Raw genomic sequence first — 17787 nt, 5'->3', positions numbered from 1 at the left:
AGTGGTGGGAGGCAGCCTTGGGAATTTAGCCCTTCACACTCTGTGTTTCAGTAGTTTTCCTGCTGAAAACACAGAGCCAGTCACATAGTTTGCTACGATGATCTGAACAAAAAATGCTAGCACCTGTAGCTTAAATTAGTAGACCAGGCTTTTTATTCCTTACTCCAGCAGCTGCTTATTAGAGAACCTAGAATGATATTGTTTTTGTTGTGGCTCCGTGTCTAAGAGCACAGCAAATCCATTATTCATAATATCTTCCCAAGTTCACAAAGCCATTGAGTAGTGCTGCATATCTCCTTAAAGCTGCCACCCACTCAAATCCATTTTATTTGGACAAATAAAGAAACTCTGCACTGAAGAAAACCAATTTGAAAACACAATGAAATTCATTTTCCTCACTTAAATATTAAAGTGCTTATATTTATTGCATTTCAGCCATGTTGTACTGTTTTCAAAAAGGATTTGCTCATTTAATAGGTCTAAAGGAATTTCAGTAAATTTAAAATATGGAAGAAAATAAACTAACATATGACAAGACTAACACTGCTTTTTATGCAGTGAATCTGCACTCTGTAGATTAAACCCATCCATTAATATTCTGTGTAACTGCATACTAATTTACAATACCACAGTACTGGCCCAGGCTCTCATGATTCTCTGCACTATTGCAACTGACTGTTTGTTTGGTTTTTGATTCTTTTTTTAATAAAATACTTTTTTATTTGAAAAATGAGGAGGACTAAATTTCCTGGTTTGCAATATAGTAATAAATAAAGAGGGGCCTCTAACATTCACTTGCCATTGCATTTTTGAATTTGAGACTGTAGGTTTTTCTTTATCTGACTTTTTTGATACAGGAATTTTCTTTTGTATATCAGAAAACAGTAAGACAGCTTCTGGTGGAATCATTCATGGTGTGCATATAGTTTTGGTGCCTAATGCATTTGTATGCAATGTTCAGTGAGCACAGCTTGCAGAAGTCCCTTTACATGTGCATTGAACATTGTAAGTTACCCATGTTGCTTATGTGAGTCTTCCTGAATATGGATTGGGATAAAGATATAGAGATGTCAGCCTAATCTCATATAAAAAATAAAATAAGAAGCTGGTGTAATTAAATTATGAAGTGCTGGTACTGCTTTCTCTATCCTATATGGAATTTCATCACTATAAAGCTAGACCAACAAATGGATTCTGAGGTAAATTAATAGTGGAGTTTTTGTTTGTTTGGGGATTTTTTTGAGGGGGGGTTGTTTGTTTTTTGTTTGGTTTTTTTTTTTTTTTTTTGAGGGCTGATAGCCTAATTAAATCAGTTTTATAAAAACTGCATGGAAGTAGTTGAGTTCTATAGATTTATTCTGCTGGTCTCCTATACAGTTCTTGTTTCAGTTTTTCCCTTTTGTCAGTAGCTTCACAACAGCTGATTTTTTTGGAAGGCAGGCAAGAATTTTGCTTTAGAAACAGTGAAAACCTAGGTCATCCTTCATGCAGTTTAATGTCGACTCTTAGCAAACAGAAGCCCTGAGAGAGTCACTTCTCGTTCTTCAGTGAGACAAGCCTTCTCCTTGTCAGCTTCTGCCTACTTTTGGTAAAGTCACATAACAAAGTTCTCACCTAAGCAGATGTTAGACGGTGGGCTCCCTTCATTTGGTATGGACGAAGAGTTGGATCTTTAAAAGGGCCTGAAGGGTTGATTGAAAATCTGTTGGAGTGGGCGCATTGTCACTTTTGAAAATCCCGTTAAGGATCTAATTGATTATTTAGGCACCCAAAAGCTATATGAATCTGAGACTGTGGATTGTTAGGGAAGTTTGGAAATCTCATCCTAAATGTACAAAGTTATGGAGAATATGGTATGATAGATCTCTACGGGATGAACTCAGAGTAGGCTTTGGCAAGGTATTTTAGACTTTAGTGTTAGAGAAGTCGCATTTTTTAAAAATGTGCTGTTATATACTGTTACAGACTTAAAATCCTATAAAAAGCAACTATTTATTACACTTGTCAGTGACTTTTCAGAAGAAATAGATCAGATCAGCCTCACAGTAAGATACCAGGATTCAACAGAAAATGTGCATTCCAGTATAGCATAGTAAGTTTATCTGGTCTTCTGGTGTAAAGACATTTCAAATTTTATTTTTCGTTTTCACATTTCTCATTTTCTGTATTATGTGTGACCAGTCAGTGGTTGTGCATATAATGCCATACGCTTTATCTACTAACATAATCAAGTAGAAGAGTGAAGTAAGTGACGAAAAGGAAGAGAATGAAAGAAATGACAAAGAAATTTTTCAGGGTGCTTGAAATGCACCGTAAAGGAGATCTCAATATTGAGTTTGGATGGCTCACCTTTCCCCCAATATTTTATCTGAACAGCAGAAGCCTAAAACTCTACAATAACCTGTTTGAATAGAACAGTTCTAACATAAGCATTAATATACACACACAAAAAATTAAATCACATGGCAGTGATTCATCTGTTATCTTTCAAAATCAACAGCAGTAAGATCTGGGATGAATTAACAGAGACATCTGGCTTTAGTTGTTCAGGATTAGCCAGAAAAGGCAGAATTTCTACCTGTAAATTTTTTGTTTTTAAAAAAAAAAGGCAAAAATAATAAAAACCTGGCAGCTTCCGTATTGACCGCAAAAACAGGACATTGGTTCAATGCTGATGTCAGCTGATATGATAATTGAGGATAACCCACTGTCACCGGGGAGCGAGACTTTGCTTATTTGGCTGCAGAACTGCTGAGCAGAAAACATGCTCGTGCTGGTTCTGCAGTGTTTAATGTTGGCTTAAATGGTTTAGATCTATTTTATTATTACTGGGATTGTGCTTATCTGATTATCTAGTACCCATATGCCTTGAGGGAGTAGGAGATAATTGTTTAATAAAATAAGGCTATGGTTTTCAATAAGTGATTTCTGGTGTTCCCGTCTTTAACTGTCCAACAAAAAAATCCCTTAAGGAAGCTTGATTTGCAGAAAGTGCTGAGCAAGGGTTCGAGTCAGAAATAATATAAGCATAGCCATGTACCTTTCTGAACCTGAGTGCACCTTGCCCCTAGATTCATGTCAATAATTCTGGGATAGATTATTATGCTTTCTGTATATTGCAAGCGGAACCAAGCATCTCAGAGGAAGAGAAGATTGTGTTCTAGTTCCTGTCCTAAGGACTGAAATGGCATTTTATTCAATAACGATGAAATACAAGAGCTGACCTTGGAGGGGGACCGCTTCAGATCTTGTCACTCTGAGTGCTGTGACCATTGGTCTGCAGAAATTTTTTTCTTCAGCTGACTGAATTTATTTTCATCACATAGTCAGACTCGATGAAAAAGTTACAAAGTTATAGCCATGAACAGATGGTTTAATACACGTGTGCTGACTCTCCTGAGGCAGAGGGAAGAACTAAACCTAGATTTTGAAATTTGATTGAGGAATCTAGGGTGTGTGCTTCTGCATCACATTAGGAGTGGGTACCAATGCACTTTATGTGGGGTCCAAATCCCGTAGGTATATGTTACAGATGTTCTGGGAATGCCTGCTAAGTTGAGTTCCTTAGAGTAGCGTTAACAAATTTATTGTTTCTGACTGAGTTCAGATTACAAATTGCTAAATATTGTCAGGAAAAAAATACTTTAGACTGTTCCCAGACATCAGTCTTTTACTGATATTTACAAGCAAGACCAAGGTTTTGTAAATGACCAAGACGGGGCTTGGAAAGGGCGCTTATTACGATCTAGGTTTTGGATATAAATGCCTAAATCTTGTTCCTGTCCCGTGACTTTCAAAGTCATTTTTATTGACCTGATTCAGACCTTGGGCAAATATGTCCCTTTTCAAATGTAGAATAATCCAAAGTTGAAGCATATAAAAATGTGTCCCACTTCTGAAAAATTTGGATTGAAAGTAACATGCTACTGTTCAAACTAAAGTAGCTGAAATAAATTCTCAAAGTTGATTTGGAGCCCAGTTTCAATGGAAAGTGAGCTTTTGCAACAGCTGGTGCCATGAGCTGAAAAATGCCTGGTGCTGCCAACGATTAGGTGTTGACTAGTGAGATTTTAAAGATACCTTGACAAGGTACAGAGTTCAACCGAGCCTACATAGTGAAAGGTAATGAAGAATATATTACAATCTGGTCTGAAGATATATGTGCTATATTGCAAAACTTTTAATCTCAGCAGTTGCCCTCTTGGAACCAAATGCAATGTTATAAAAGTATTCCTTGCCCTCCTGAAGACAGACCTGGCAACTGCAATCCTTTTTCTGCTGCTAGGGTGGACATGGTGTGCTGCCGAGGTGTTCAGGCTTCTCTGGCCTCTCTTGCTACTGTGACTCAATCCAGAACAGCTACACATGAAAAAATGGTTGCTTCAATTCATGATGATTGCTTGTTGGTGTCTCTGAGATGGCTGTGGAAGTACTAATTTCTGTTGCTATTTTTAGGCTGAGTTTGGCAAAGTGATGTGTCTTCTGGTCCTGGTTCAGCTGAACATTTAAGAAAATACTTACATTTAAAGATGTGCTTAGTTCCAGATCGCGTCTGTAAAGGATTCTACAGCATCACTGTATTGCTTTAGAAATCAGTCTGATCTTGTAATTGTGGATACTGTTCTTCTCATAAAATGACTCTTATTTTGGGTGTGCACTGCAATTGTATAAATGTGATTATATTGATATAAAATCATACCGTTAATGAGGAAAGTTAGAACAAAAAGACTGTAAACCATGCTTAAGTAGAGATCTTACGCCGTATTGTTTTATCTTTCCTTTTTAAAAAATTAAGCTTCACACCAAACCCCCTTTATCAGGAATTCTTTATCAGAATAATACTTCTTACACAACACTCATTCAAAGAAATGTAAGATGTTTAGAGGCTAAACCTTCAGTATAATAATGAGCAGATTCATTATTCATGTTTCAAGCCAATAAAAAAGGAGATAGATTATTGGCATACACTGTTAGTTTTTCACACCTTCTAGTGAAAGCCTAAGTAGAATATTATTAATTCAGTACTTTGCGCTTTTCATCATAAAAAACATATAAAGCTATTGTCAATCATATTTATTACTCTCAGTGTTTATCGGAATAGATCCTGGTTTTGAGTAGTATTCGAATCACTCAAAGAACATAATGTAATTGTTTGTATTTCTTTTTTGTCTACTTTTGCTAGGTAGCTCTAACCAAACGTGGCACCTGTGGAAGTCTTTTGTTCTGTGAAACCCAACCAACCCCTATCTGTGTGCACTCTACGCAGAAACACGCTCAATACTCAATGGTAGAAAATAAGGGTTCTTATTATTTCTCAGGCTAGCATCAGGCAGTCAAGTCTATGTTCAACACCATAGCAACCAGTGTGTCCTTAAAACTTTGCCTTTGTGCTTTTTGTCTGAGAGGATTTTTTTCTCAGTGATGTATCTTAGTAAGCTGATCAGTGTCTCACTAGTAGTGGAAGTTTCCACACACTCAATAAATACACAGCTTCTACTAAAATACATATAGTAGAACGCTTCCAGAAAAATAAATACGGTGTTATAATTGGCTACTTTTCCAGTAATACGTATTCTGTTACTTAAATTACAAGGAATTGAGACAATTAAGCATTTTAATGCCAAAGGTAAGGCATGAAGTTTTGCAGCCTCTTTCTCCTGCATTTATAGAACACTATTTCAAGGACTGTGATTATTTGGCTGCTATCTAATTTCACTGCAGAATAGAAACCTGACAGGAGCATTGCTTTCTGCTGGTTAATTATGAATTTATTAGGGGAGTTTTGACCAAATGTCCCACACTATTAGACCTTGCTGAATCTGAAGTTCAAGCTATTAGACTTCATTTAATGTAATACATTGCCCTCTTTTTCTGTTCTGCATGTGTTTTTTTGTATTTTTTGTGTTCTCAGGTATGTTCAATTTTCCCTTTCTGGGCATTGTTTCCAAAGCAGCTCTTTCAAGTTATAGAAATAGGACAAAGTAATTTTTAGAACAGCAAAATATGTAAGGAGGCAAGGTCCCTGGAGCTGAAATAAATTTCCAATGCAACACAACAAAATAGCTTTCCTGTTCTGTTTGGCTGTTGCTGTTGACTGAGTAGCTTGTTAACAGCACACAAATGCGTAAATGGTAGCAAGGCTGTGCACCGCTAGTGGAGGTGGCACCACGGAGTAAGAGAAGCCCATATTTGTATTTTGAGTTGGAGGAAAGGCTTACAGACAAGTTTATGGGCACACTGTAATGGACTTGCTTTTGGCCCACATCCCTCCTGTAGATAGATTTTAAGGCTTACGTGGTGCTTGCAAGATTGAACCCCAAAATATCTGGGACGAGACTGACCTGGGGAGCACTCAACGTGCTCAGACCTCATAAAATGAGATCCAAAGTTAAGGGCCAGTCATGCTGAGATGTTGCCTTTCAGTTTTCTCTTAGAGTTTTACTAAAAGGGAGGGCTTGCAATATATGGTAGACAAATTCAGTCCATACTGTGGGCTTACCTGAAGGTGTAGTTGTATCCTGTGTGAGCCCAAAAGCCTGCCCTGTGTGTGCAAGGTGTTCCTTGTACAAGGAAGTAAGGGGAAAAGAATTTTGCTAAATTTCAGAGAAGAAATCTGCACTCTGAAAAAGAAACTGCTGCAGCCTTTCAAAACTTATCAAGCAAGACAAAAATGTAACTTAAAGTTGCATTTTTAATTAAGAGAAGCAATTTGATCCATTTCAGAACCTCTGTGTTTTAAGAGCATGACTCCTAAGTTCTCATGTTTCTCAAGGAGGTCTAAGAAAAGGATGTAACAGTATTTTATTGCAGACTTGTAAACTTGCTGAGTCAGATGAGTAATGTTTGTTTATATACCTAGAAAATATAAATAAAACATTTCTATCATGTTTGGGGTTCTTTCTTCCTTGGCTAAGCCTTCCTAGTTGCTAAGCCTTTGCTTTGCTTTTGGCAGAAGGAGGAGGAAAAGGACAGAGGAAGGGAAAGAATTGCACCCTTGAACTTACCAGTTAAGTCCATACTGCTTCAGAGATCAGTTTCCTTTTACATGCTCAATTTACTGTGCACTAGACCAAAAGCATGAGCTGTCAGGCTCCCGTGGTGATAAACCTGGATCTACTCCTGCTCCTACTGACATCAGTGGCAAACCTTGTGTTGCTTTCAGTGGGAGCAGGACTTACACACCATGCTCATTGATTGAGCCAGCCTTACCTGGCCGAGCTCAAAGCAGCTTCTGATGTGAGTGGTGACAGGAAGGTTTAATACTTAATCCTGCTTCTGCTCGCTGTGAATTTAAAAAATTTAACAATTAAAATTATCTAAAACCAACACTATAAAGTGGTTTCACATTATTTAATAACTCAGGAGTAACTCTGCAAACTGACCGTTGCTAGAGAAACCCTGACTAACAGCTTCTTTTAAATTGGGGCATTGTTCTTTGTTTTGCAGAGCACTCAGATTGAAAGATTAAAACGTTCTGTGAGTGCTGAGTATTAAGATAAATTACACAGAGAAAGATTTAATTCATATTTTCTTTCTAAATATTTATAAATATTTGAGAAGAAATGTTTACATTTTCACAAAAACTGTAGTAGCATATACTTTACCACTTCATTTTCGAAGTGTCAAACACTAGTTTGAAAGAGGGCACAAATGAATGTTCACAATTTGAAAAGAGCTTCATTTTATTGAAGATAAGTAATAATTGAACAAAGTGGCTCATATTGACAGCATCATGCTGGCATACGTCTTTTCAGAGACAAATGTACGTTATAGAGGAAGTGTCCCCACATGTCAATGTCTTATAAAATGTGTTACATTTAGTGAAATAATGGGTCAAGAAAAAAAATCAGTGCCATAAATGATGGTAGGCACTTTTTACTGAAATACTGGTAGTTTTACATTCTTGACATGAATAATTGGATGTGTCATATGTGAAGCTACCTAGAAATAAAATAGAGGTCATAAAATGTAAAGACATGTTAGGATGCATTTATAACAGCATAAACCAAACTGGCATTTTAATGTCTTAAGCCAGCCCATTTGCTATACTTGCCCATTGATCTTGGCTAGAAAAGTTCTATGCCTAATTTAAACACATTTTGGAGATAAAGCCATATAATGGGAAAGTGATAGGATTTGTTTTTGTTAAAAGTATTCTCCTGTTACAACGATATCACTATAACAGGACTGGAGGCTGGTTGTTGTGTGACCTTACAGAACTTCCTCAGAAATGCTGTGTCCACCTTCATACCAGGTGATTTTCTGGTGTAATTTACCTTGACATGTTGCCTGCTAGTGATTGCAGGTCACATAGAAGAATGTTATTCAATAGACATGAGAAAGGGTTTCGTTTAGTGTTCGTTCCGTGGGATGATTTGAGAGCGTAGCTGTTGGGAAAGATAGTACAGTTTGAGAGTGTTTGTGCATTTAATGTACTCCTATGGAAGGCATGTAAAAAGGTGGTCGGTAGAGGCACTGACTCAAAAGTACATGCTTAAAATCTCATTAATTTTGATTGGCTGTATAGGTGCTTTTAATTACCATGCTTGAAATGAGTTGTAATATGGCACGGCAATAAAGCAAGTAATACCTAACTAATCATTGAAAGGGTATCACCCCCACCCCCCAATTTTTCCAACTGGAGCTGAACATAGAAACCACATGCTTTAAAAAATAAAAAAAAATCAAGAAAGGAAGCAGAGCTTGTCCTGTTTTCATAGGATTGCTAGTAAGCATATACTGCTAGTAAGCACGTGTTTTACGGTTGAACTCGATGCTTTAAAGGTCTTTTCCAACCTATACAATTCTGTGATTCTGTGTATTGGGTGGGCTTTTTTAAAAACACTTTTAAATAGCAAGAGAATTGGCAACATGTAATCTCACTTGTCACTCTGGTTTGCCATGTGTCTTTGGAAATGAGTACTAAGCTGGTGTGGAGCACTGCAGGTTGTCCAATGCTTTGTGCCCTGTATAGCCTTCAGCAATAAATATGTACCAGGCAATTGTAAAATGTTCCCATCAGGGCATGCCGGAGTGTTGTTCTTTGTGAGTTTTAACTCCATCTGAGCAGATAGGAAAGTATACAGGATAAGAGAAATCTACCCACTATCTGTATTTTCTTTTCAATTATTGTACAGCTGATGAAATATCTAACTAGTGCATTATTTGGCTGCTATTGTACATTAGTGTAGAGGCGGCAGCCTGTTAATATTCAGTGAAGTCTTATGTACGCAGAAATGTTTCATATCTTCTGTTTTCAATGCGGTTTTACTGAAAGCCCTTTTGAATTTGAATGAACCATTCTGGAATGCGATTCTCAAAAGAAAAGTCTCTAAAAATTGAGCAAGTAAAATTTTCCTGTCGCTGTTGAGCTAGTGATATCAATAACTAGCTCATGTTGTTGATTAATTTAAATGCCTATACTCATGGTATAGGGTGCTTCTTATAACTCTAACAGTCTGTCCATGTTTGTTTGAACCTGTTAAGAAAAATCACAACCTGGTGAGGTAGAATAAAGGCTGATATATTGATGGACGTCATTACCTTACCTGGTTTTAAGGGAAGGGAAATTGACTTTGTAGAGAAAAAGAGAATACTGAGGATAATTAGTCATGAGTCAAGAAAATGTGTTAACTGATGTTTTACGTTGAAAAAGTAGTAATAACACAGGTAAAGGAGGAGGGTTGGAATTGGTGTCTGAGATGAGGTTCAGAATGCAATCTGCAAAATACTGAACTACTGGGCAGTATTTTTACCATGGCATCATTTATTCAGGACCTCTTTCTCTGTCTCTGGATGTAAGCAACAGGAGTACTGCAAATGGCTAACCTACTAGTCATAGGTGATTGCCTCTCTCTTCTGAACCAAAATGTTCAGAGATCCATGAGACTATGTGTTCATAATGAGAAAAAACCATTAGATAATGAATGTTGCTACAGATTTCTTCTAATGTAGATAAACTTGAACCATTGGCTAGAAATATGAGCTCCCATGAAAAACAGGGTGATGCTCTACCCTTCATATCAACTTCTTTTTTGTGGAAAAAGAACATCTAAGTAAAATGTTCCCCTTTCTGACCAAAAGATAGCTTGTATACAAGACTGAAATTATATCTCAGCTGGAAGGAAAGAAGAGTTTATTTTATGTAGCAGTTGGAGGTTCTTAGAAATATCAGTCAGTCAGTTACCAGAGTGGTAAATTAAATCTTGAGAGCCAGAGCTTGCTCATCAGTACGCAATGATATGGAAGTGGCAAGGAGAGAGACAGACAACTGAATCAGGTCTGGGTGTTTATGTTCTTGATGGAAAAGTACAAATCATTTCTTTCCCTTCTGCTGCTGTCATGGTCCATCACTTTAGTCCATTTTCACCTTGCTAAGGGATTCTGAATGGGCCTTCCTGCTTTGGCACCTAATTAATCTCTCACAGGCCTGTTCTTGCAGCCTGTCTGCCTGGGATGGTCCATATCTTATGTCAGTGACTCACAAACAAAATATTCTTTTTTCCTTTACTTTCCTTCCTTTTCTGGTGGGCTTTCACCCCAAGCCCCCTCAAACAGGTTGAAGATGTTCTCCCTCTGCCTTTGACAAGGACATACATACATCCTGTTATTACAGGAAAATATCCCCTTTTCTGGTGGAACGCTGTCACACTGTGGTATGTAAAGTTGTCTATGTTTTCAAAACTAATAAGTGTCCACAAAAATACACAGCAGGATTTTGCTTGTCAGAAACTGTTCAGCAACTCAAAGTCCTTACAGTGGAACAGGCAAGCAGGGAATCACTGGTCACTTTTAAAAAATGGCATACCTATACATAAATAAAAGTATATGATCTGAGGTGAAAAACGCATATTCTGCAGTGTAAAACATTACCATGAGACTGTGAAACAAAAAATTATTTTATTGAAGTTATTTTATTGTCATATATGAAGTGATCCTGAATATCAGATATCTTGTGCACTGAGCTCTAGCAGCCACAGTACTTTATGACTAGTTTAAAATGAGTCCATGTGATAAAATAACACATGTAGTCTATATAACAGATAATACTGAATAGTATAATGTATTATCTATAATAGAAAAACATAGATTCTGTAAAATGATAGCAGCGGAATCTAATATTCCTTTGAAATATATTTCCTGGATAATATTTCTACTCAGAAACAACTTATCTCGCTTCTACTATCCCTTCTGTGGGGACAGGCTTGGTGTTCAGCTCAGCGCAGCATATGCATTTCAGTCTGGGAAATGGAAGGGCATTAAAACAGGTCTGAGAAGTCACTTTGTTAGATCAGTGATCAAGGGTAGTGTCCATCAAAACCCTTTAGCTCTACTGGCCTGTATCTGATCTGCAGGTACTGATCTTCTGTGCTGTTCATACAAAACCTGCAATAGCTCCGAGAGTCTTCTGGTGACACACAGGCAGGAAGAAAAGAAAAAAAAAAATCCCATCTTTAATTCCCCCTGCTGACAGCTTCCTTAATAAATATTGTAAGAAATTTCTCAGTTAAGAGCCACCCAGTAATGTAATTTGCAAGCCCCAATGATATATTCAGCAGCCAGCTCAGGGGAGGTGTGTTTCTACTGTCAGAATCACATGAGCAGGGAATAAAATTGTGAGCTCTCTCTGAAAGCTGTAATAATTTATGATGAGTTGTTGGCTTTTATTTTTTCATACTTTTTTTGACTCAGCTGAACAATGAGGATAGAACTGTTACTGACTTTACATTGATTAGGTTTTTCCATAGTATGCTCACCTACAGGATATGACAATACAAACAGGATATAACAGTACAAACACTGTAAATTCATGAAGTTTCATGTATATCTAAAGAAATCATAGACTGAAACCTGTATCAGCACGGGCGACTCTTGTATACAGCTATAATGAGGGGTGAATGCCGGTTCATTTCAATCATCTCCCCTCTTGACATGCTTGTGTAGGAGTTAAGCCTTTGCCATTCTGTTCAGTTTGAATAATCCCAGATTTGTTTGTTACTTTCTGTGTTGTCCTGGTGAGGCATCCTTGGGCTCTTCCTTCTCTTCTCCTGCACTCCAGTTTAAGGAATGTTCATCTCTGGTGTACACACAGAAAACAAAACAGAAGCCAAAAAGCTTTTATAAGATCATAGCTATATAGCCAACTTCAAGCTGTTTTGTGAGAGAACTGATTCTCTACAGCAGTGTCATAGTGGTTGTGTCCCTATTCCTTACAATGGGAAAAGCTTCCCATCTTGTGTTCCACCTGTATCAGGTTCATACCCTGAATTGAGAAGGATCAATAGTGTTGTCTCAGAAAATTAACTCATTAAAAGATAAGAAAACAAAACAAAAAGATAAGAAAGCAAAACAAAAACTTCTAGGGTATTATTTCATAGCTGATCAGCTGGGAGAAGGCGGGATAGTTGGAAGTCTTCAGCCTTGAAAAAAATTCCAGAAGTGTGTCACAGAGTAATTCCATCTGAGCTGTGGTCAGTTCCTGGTAAAAACCTCGATGCTTGGGGTTCACCTCTGTTTCCTCACATCTGCTTTAAGAACTTACAGCTTATAATGGCTACTGGTGGGGCTCATCCATAGTAAGAGACCTCTTCTTCAGGGAAAAGGCCTCTTGGGTGTCCACAGTGACAAGACTTTACCCTCAGTGAAGAACTCCCAGACATCACTTAGTTTCTATAAGTCTTTCTGCAGACCTTGAGAAGAAAGTCAGGCTGCCAGCACTCTCTGGCTTTCTTCAAGGTGCATGTTGGCATGGTGCTATAAATTTCTTAGACCCTTTGTAAGCAAGAAGGAATAAGATATCTTTAAGAAGGAAATGGTGCTGTCCCTATCCCACTTTTTCATCCGTGTTCCTTTTAAATTCTACATCAACAAAGTTTTTGAGGCTGCACCCCGGAAACATAAAGTGGTGTTTTCACTGTTGCTCCTTACAATGCAATCTTTTAAAACCTGCTGCTCCATTTCTTTTTACCTTCCCACTATAGCCTTCATTACTGGGAAGCAAACACTAACTGGTTTGGTTTTTTTATTTTCTCTCTGGTGTAGTGCTTGGGTGATGAATAGCTGTCAATGTTCATTTTTGCTAAAGAGTAGCTAGGAAAGATACATGAAATACCTGAACTTGTCTCTTGTTCTTATTATCCTGAATGGCAAGTGCTGTATTTCTGTTTTCTTTTGCAGTGAGAGATGCAGGTATACGATGTGTGGCCATAAAGATTCAGTCAACAGCATTGAGTTTCTTCCGTTCTCCAACACTGTTCTCACTAGCTCTGCTGACAAGACTTTATCTCTCTGGGATGCCAGAACGGTAAGCAGTCTTTTTATTGGTCTTTCTTGAATTCAAGCAAAGTGATGGCATGTATGGCATGAGAAAAATGAAAGCCCGTGTAAAATCAAAATAGAAAGTAAAAGGGTGATGTGAAAATAGAATATTCACTAACACAGCTATTATCTTCTGACCAAAAATATCACCATATAACATTTCCTTGACATCTGAAATGACCAAGTCCTCACAGTGCAACAAATGAACATGCGCCGAGATCACTGAATAAACAGGTAGACTTAATTTTAGGTGGTGGTGGTTTTAGCAACTGATGATCTGGGTCTGGAAGACTGCATTGCTGCACACTGTGCTGTATCAGTTCAATAGACAGAGCAGCTGAAGGTCAGTTTTGTTGGGCTTCTTTTGTAAGTGCTGGCATATGCTTTAAGTTATGTACAAAGGAAATGGGGGAAAATGCCATAGGAGAAACACAAGCTGCATAGAAGTCTAATACATTTATTCTTCCTCTAGAAGGGATCCCCGCCCCCCCCCAACTCCCAGAACTCACTGCTGATTTCTCATGGAATATGTATTATTTTCTCCATAATATATCACTGTAGGTAGTGTCAGAAACTCTGCATCTCTTCCTTTATTCTTCTCCGCCTTTACTCTTTGGTATAGGTATAAATGGAGTTTGTACACTGGAGAGTGTATTTGTCCCTGCTGCTTTGCAGACCAAATATGTAAATCCTGTTCAAGTAGAATACGAGAACAAGGCAAGAGGAATTTTTTTCTCTTTCATCAGAAAATTCAATAATTATTGCTGCTGTTGTGGTATTTCTCATAGAGCAACTCTTGAAATTCTCAGGTTGATACTTCAGTTGGTATTACGGTCACTTTGCATTTCTCAAACAGTGTAAAGATACAAGATTCCAGCCCGGAATAGAGAAGGTTGTATTCATGGAAGGGATTTGAGAGGAAGGAGGCAAAGAGCTGTTGCTGCGTATTAATAGGTATTGTCATCAGAGCTTACAAACATAAGAAAAACTGACAGGAAAATGACAGTGGAATATTTGAGGTGCTCATTAGGCAATTTCTATTTATGGATCATAGAAACAGACTGAATAGAAGGTCATTTAATAATAATCCTGGACATAAAGCACAACAAGTTAAAATGAAGCCAGTCAAGACTCATTATTCTTAAATGCGTTGGTTTGTAAGAATATTTGATATCCAAATATGAATAATTCAAAAAGAGGAAAAAATATCGAAATACAAACAAAAGTGAAAAACTCAGTGGAAAAATAGATTTCTGCTTTGTTTTGTTTTCAATAAATCCTGCAAGGAACTTTGTCTTGCAAATGTCTCGGTAATCTCCTGTTCATAGCAAATTAACAGAATTATAAAAGAATTTTTCTTTGATAAACTTATGGAAAAAGCCTGCTCAATTTTCATTCACCAGCACTGTTTTTCAGCTTTGGATAATTTTGCTAAGATAGGAAATACCTTTTGTGAAAAGAAAACATTGTATATGGCATTTTGTTGTGTATTTATTCTGTGGAATTGTTTCCCTATTCAGTAAGAAATCGTGCAGATTTCAGATACGTGCCCACATTGAAGCATCACTTGAAGTGGTGAAATCACTGTGAAGATGCTATCTTCCTCTAAATACTGAATGATATGAAATGTTCCCTCCCGAAAGAAGATGAATGATTTTCTCCCATTAATTTGGAACAGAATATTTTCTCACCTCTGTGAGATCAATTAGCATTAAGGAGTACATTTAAGATAATTTTAATGAAACATGAAAATCATACTTCAGTTTGTTTTCTCATAAATTAGATTCATATTATTAATCACATCTTGCTCTTCAATCATTAACTTTAGGCAGCTCTTTATTATTAAAGATAATGGATGCAGAGAACTGTAAGTCAAAGCGGTGCAAGTTGAATGGACAATGAGCTCTGGATTTGGGGCAGAATGGAACATAAATCTTTGTAATTACTAAGCTGAAGCTATAATGCAGCCTTCAGACTTTCGAAACACATGACATTACTTTTTTCTTTTTTTTCTTTTTCTTTTTTTCCCTGGATAACATAGGGTCAGATCTAGTGGTTCAGAAAAATCTACAGCGCCTTGACTGTAATTTTAAAACTAAGATATATGTTGCCTATAGGGAAATGGGAACACAGAAGGATGAATAGTATTTAGATGGTTATGGCTCTTGCCAAACATTCTGGGAGAAAATACAGAATTGGTGTTGGATTTGGATGGGAACCATCCTCATACTGTGCCAGACTCCCTGTAGATAAGATGTATGAGACTGAGGCTGCAATTCATTGTAGGAATTTCTTGCCAGTAAAGCTGATGGCTCTCGTGCCAAGATAAGCTGCAGAATTTATTTCTCTTTATGCCAGTTTCATAGAAAGACAAGCATATTCTGGCTTTTCACCAGAATATTTTCTCGCTGACACATCAGAGTGAGCATCTCTACTCATGAATTGCAAAGTGTGTCCAATGAAAAATGTGAGAGGTGCAAAAGAACGTGAGACCCCAAGAGTACAAGTTCACCTGCCTGGGTTAATTCTTCTCATGATAAGCGGTCTGCCACTCATCTGCATCTCCCACATTCTGATGAGTAATTTCTTGGGGCTAGTCAGATTTGTCTGGATAACATTTGAGCCAAGCTGAATCTTTGCTCTTTCTCAGACAGATAAAATGCCAAATATTTATACACTTAAATAATTAAATAGAGGAAAAAAAGGTACTCAGATTTTTCATTCTCCTTGTTTGAAACTTATTGATTTAGTAACTATCTCATCTGCTTTCTGATTTTTGAAATGTCAGGTTCTATAAGTGGATATTTCATTTTTGAAAAAGTTGTGCAGTGACTGTCATTTGGAAGTCAGCATTCAGTAGCAATGCCCTAAGGAAAGTGTCCGACAAGGATTTGGGAAGGCTTGTGTGTGTACTTAACTGGAGGGTCCTGCTCACATCAGTGATACTATTCTTGTGAATAAAGTTCAGCACGTGCACAGCTCTGTAAAAAGTTAGATTCATACAAAACTCTATTTTTCTATTTGATTTTGTGAAATACTAAGCATTTGAGATATTGTTTGATAATTGTTGTCCATTTTGGTCTCTACTGATCATTGATATTCAAGTGCTTGTAGTTTAATTTTTTAATTATCCAGGATATATTCCTGATTTGATGCAGTGTAGCCCAGTGATTTAAGATGAGCCCTGTTTTTCTGCATTCCTTCTGCAGAAGACTGCTGGCATATAACACAAATGAAAGGATCCCATTCCCACCCCACTATCGAACTAGTATCCCTGACATCCAGACAAGAAGGTGTCAAGCTCGTCAGCTTTTTACTATTTGGGTCAAAGATGACTTAAATAGGGGTAAGGTAGCGCAGCGGAACAGTGACCAGATGCAAGTTCTAGCTCTGTGCATCAAATTTTAGCCTTGACAGTAATTTGTGGGCTGAACAGCACAATCAAAAGGTAGAAGCTCCGAGGTAGTGTGGTCTTTGATGACTAATGCAGGCACCGATGTCAGAGGAAAAAGGAAAAAAATAGAACGAGATTGTCCAAAATCCTGCCTTAACAGCAGCAAATATCTCCCAGTAATAACTCATTCTCATCAAGCCAGAACCTGGCTGTGGCCATCATACTCCTCAAAGACTGCTGTAAAGTTTCCCCATGCCCCAAAGCGAGGGAGGGGAGTGAGAATCCAGGCAGAGCCTCCTTTCAGGCTCATGCAGGAGTATCTCTTCATGGCTGTGAAGAAATTGGTTCTCTCAGCCCCTGGAAATGGTTCATGAATGTGGTACAGCCACACTTTATATAGTAGGGCAGACTGGACTTCTAGGGCCACAATACATTCAGAGAAAGACATTAGGAAGAAGTCGTCAGTGAAAAGAGAGGCAGCTGGGTGTTCCTTTAGGGCAGGGTTCTTTTATTTAAATGTGGCATTGGATTAAAAAAGGGTCTTATGTACAGCCCTTTTTAAAGTGTTGTTTCCTAATAAATTGAGGCTTCTGTACTCATGATGTCTGCTTATCATTTTCTGCTAATGGCTTTTGAATGTTAGCCAAGGTTGGAAAGAGTTTAAGTTTCCACACAATTAGGTCTCTGGGCAACAGCCGGGAAACCCAAATGAATGCCCCATCTGGTAGGAGAAGGGGCAGTGGGTGCTCAACCCTGCTGTCAGGCACCACCTTCCCTGGTCCACAGCAACCCCACCACCCTTGTTCTACAGAGGTTACTGGTGGTGGCAAGATACTGCCTGGGACTTTTCTTTCTTGGCTTTTCATGATCTACCCCACAGACTTTTAGATCCTGAAATGATCTGTCTGTGAGTACAAAAAACCAGCACAGTAAATCCCCCAGAATTTGGGGTGCTGTAATTTGCATTTTTGTGGTCTTGTAAAGGCATCCAATTTCAGGCATACAGATCATTTAAGGACAGTGGCGATTTAAAAGGGCTTTTCACCCTGTGTCCTGCCAGAGAATAAATACTTACG

At 37.9% G+C, this 17787-nt stretch overlaps 1 protein-coding gene across 3 annotated transcripts in view; it reads left to right on the top strand.

The window, feature by feature from the left end:
- SPAG16 (sperm associated antigen 16) overlaps window positions 1–17787 on the top strand; it is a 423563-nt gene that overhangs the window by 245798 nt on the left and 159978 nt on the right. For all 3 annotated transcript variants that reach the window (XM_075512046.1, XM_075512045.1, XM_075512047.1), the window contains exon 13: window positions 13177–13303. In XM_075512046.1, the coding sequence (XP_075368161.1) occupies window positions 13177–13303 (127 nt within the window). The remainder of the gene's footprint in view (window positions 1–13176; window positions 13304–17787) is intronic.

This window comes from Mycteria americana, chromosome 9 (genome assembly GCF_035582795.1).
Source record: "Mycteria americana isolate JAX WOST 10 ecotype Jacksonville Zoo and Gardens chromosome 9, USCA_MyAme_1.0, whole genome shotgun sequence".
NCBI classification, from domain to species: domain Eukaryota; kingdom Metazoa; phylum Chordata; class Aves; order Ciconiiformes; family Ciconiidae; genus Mycteria; species Mycteria americana.
This window is presented reverse-complemented; position numbering and strand designations above follow the sequence as displayed.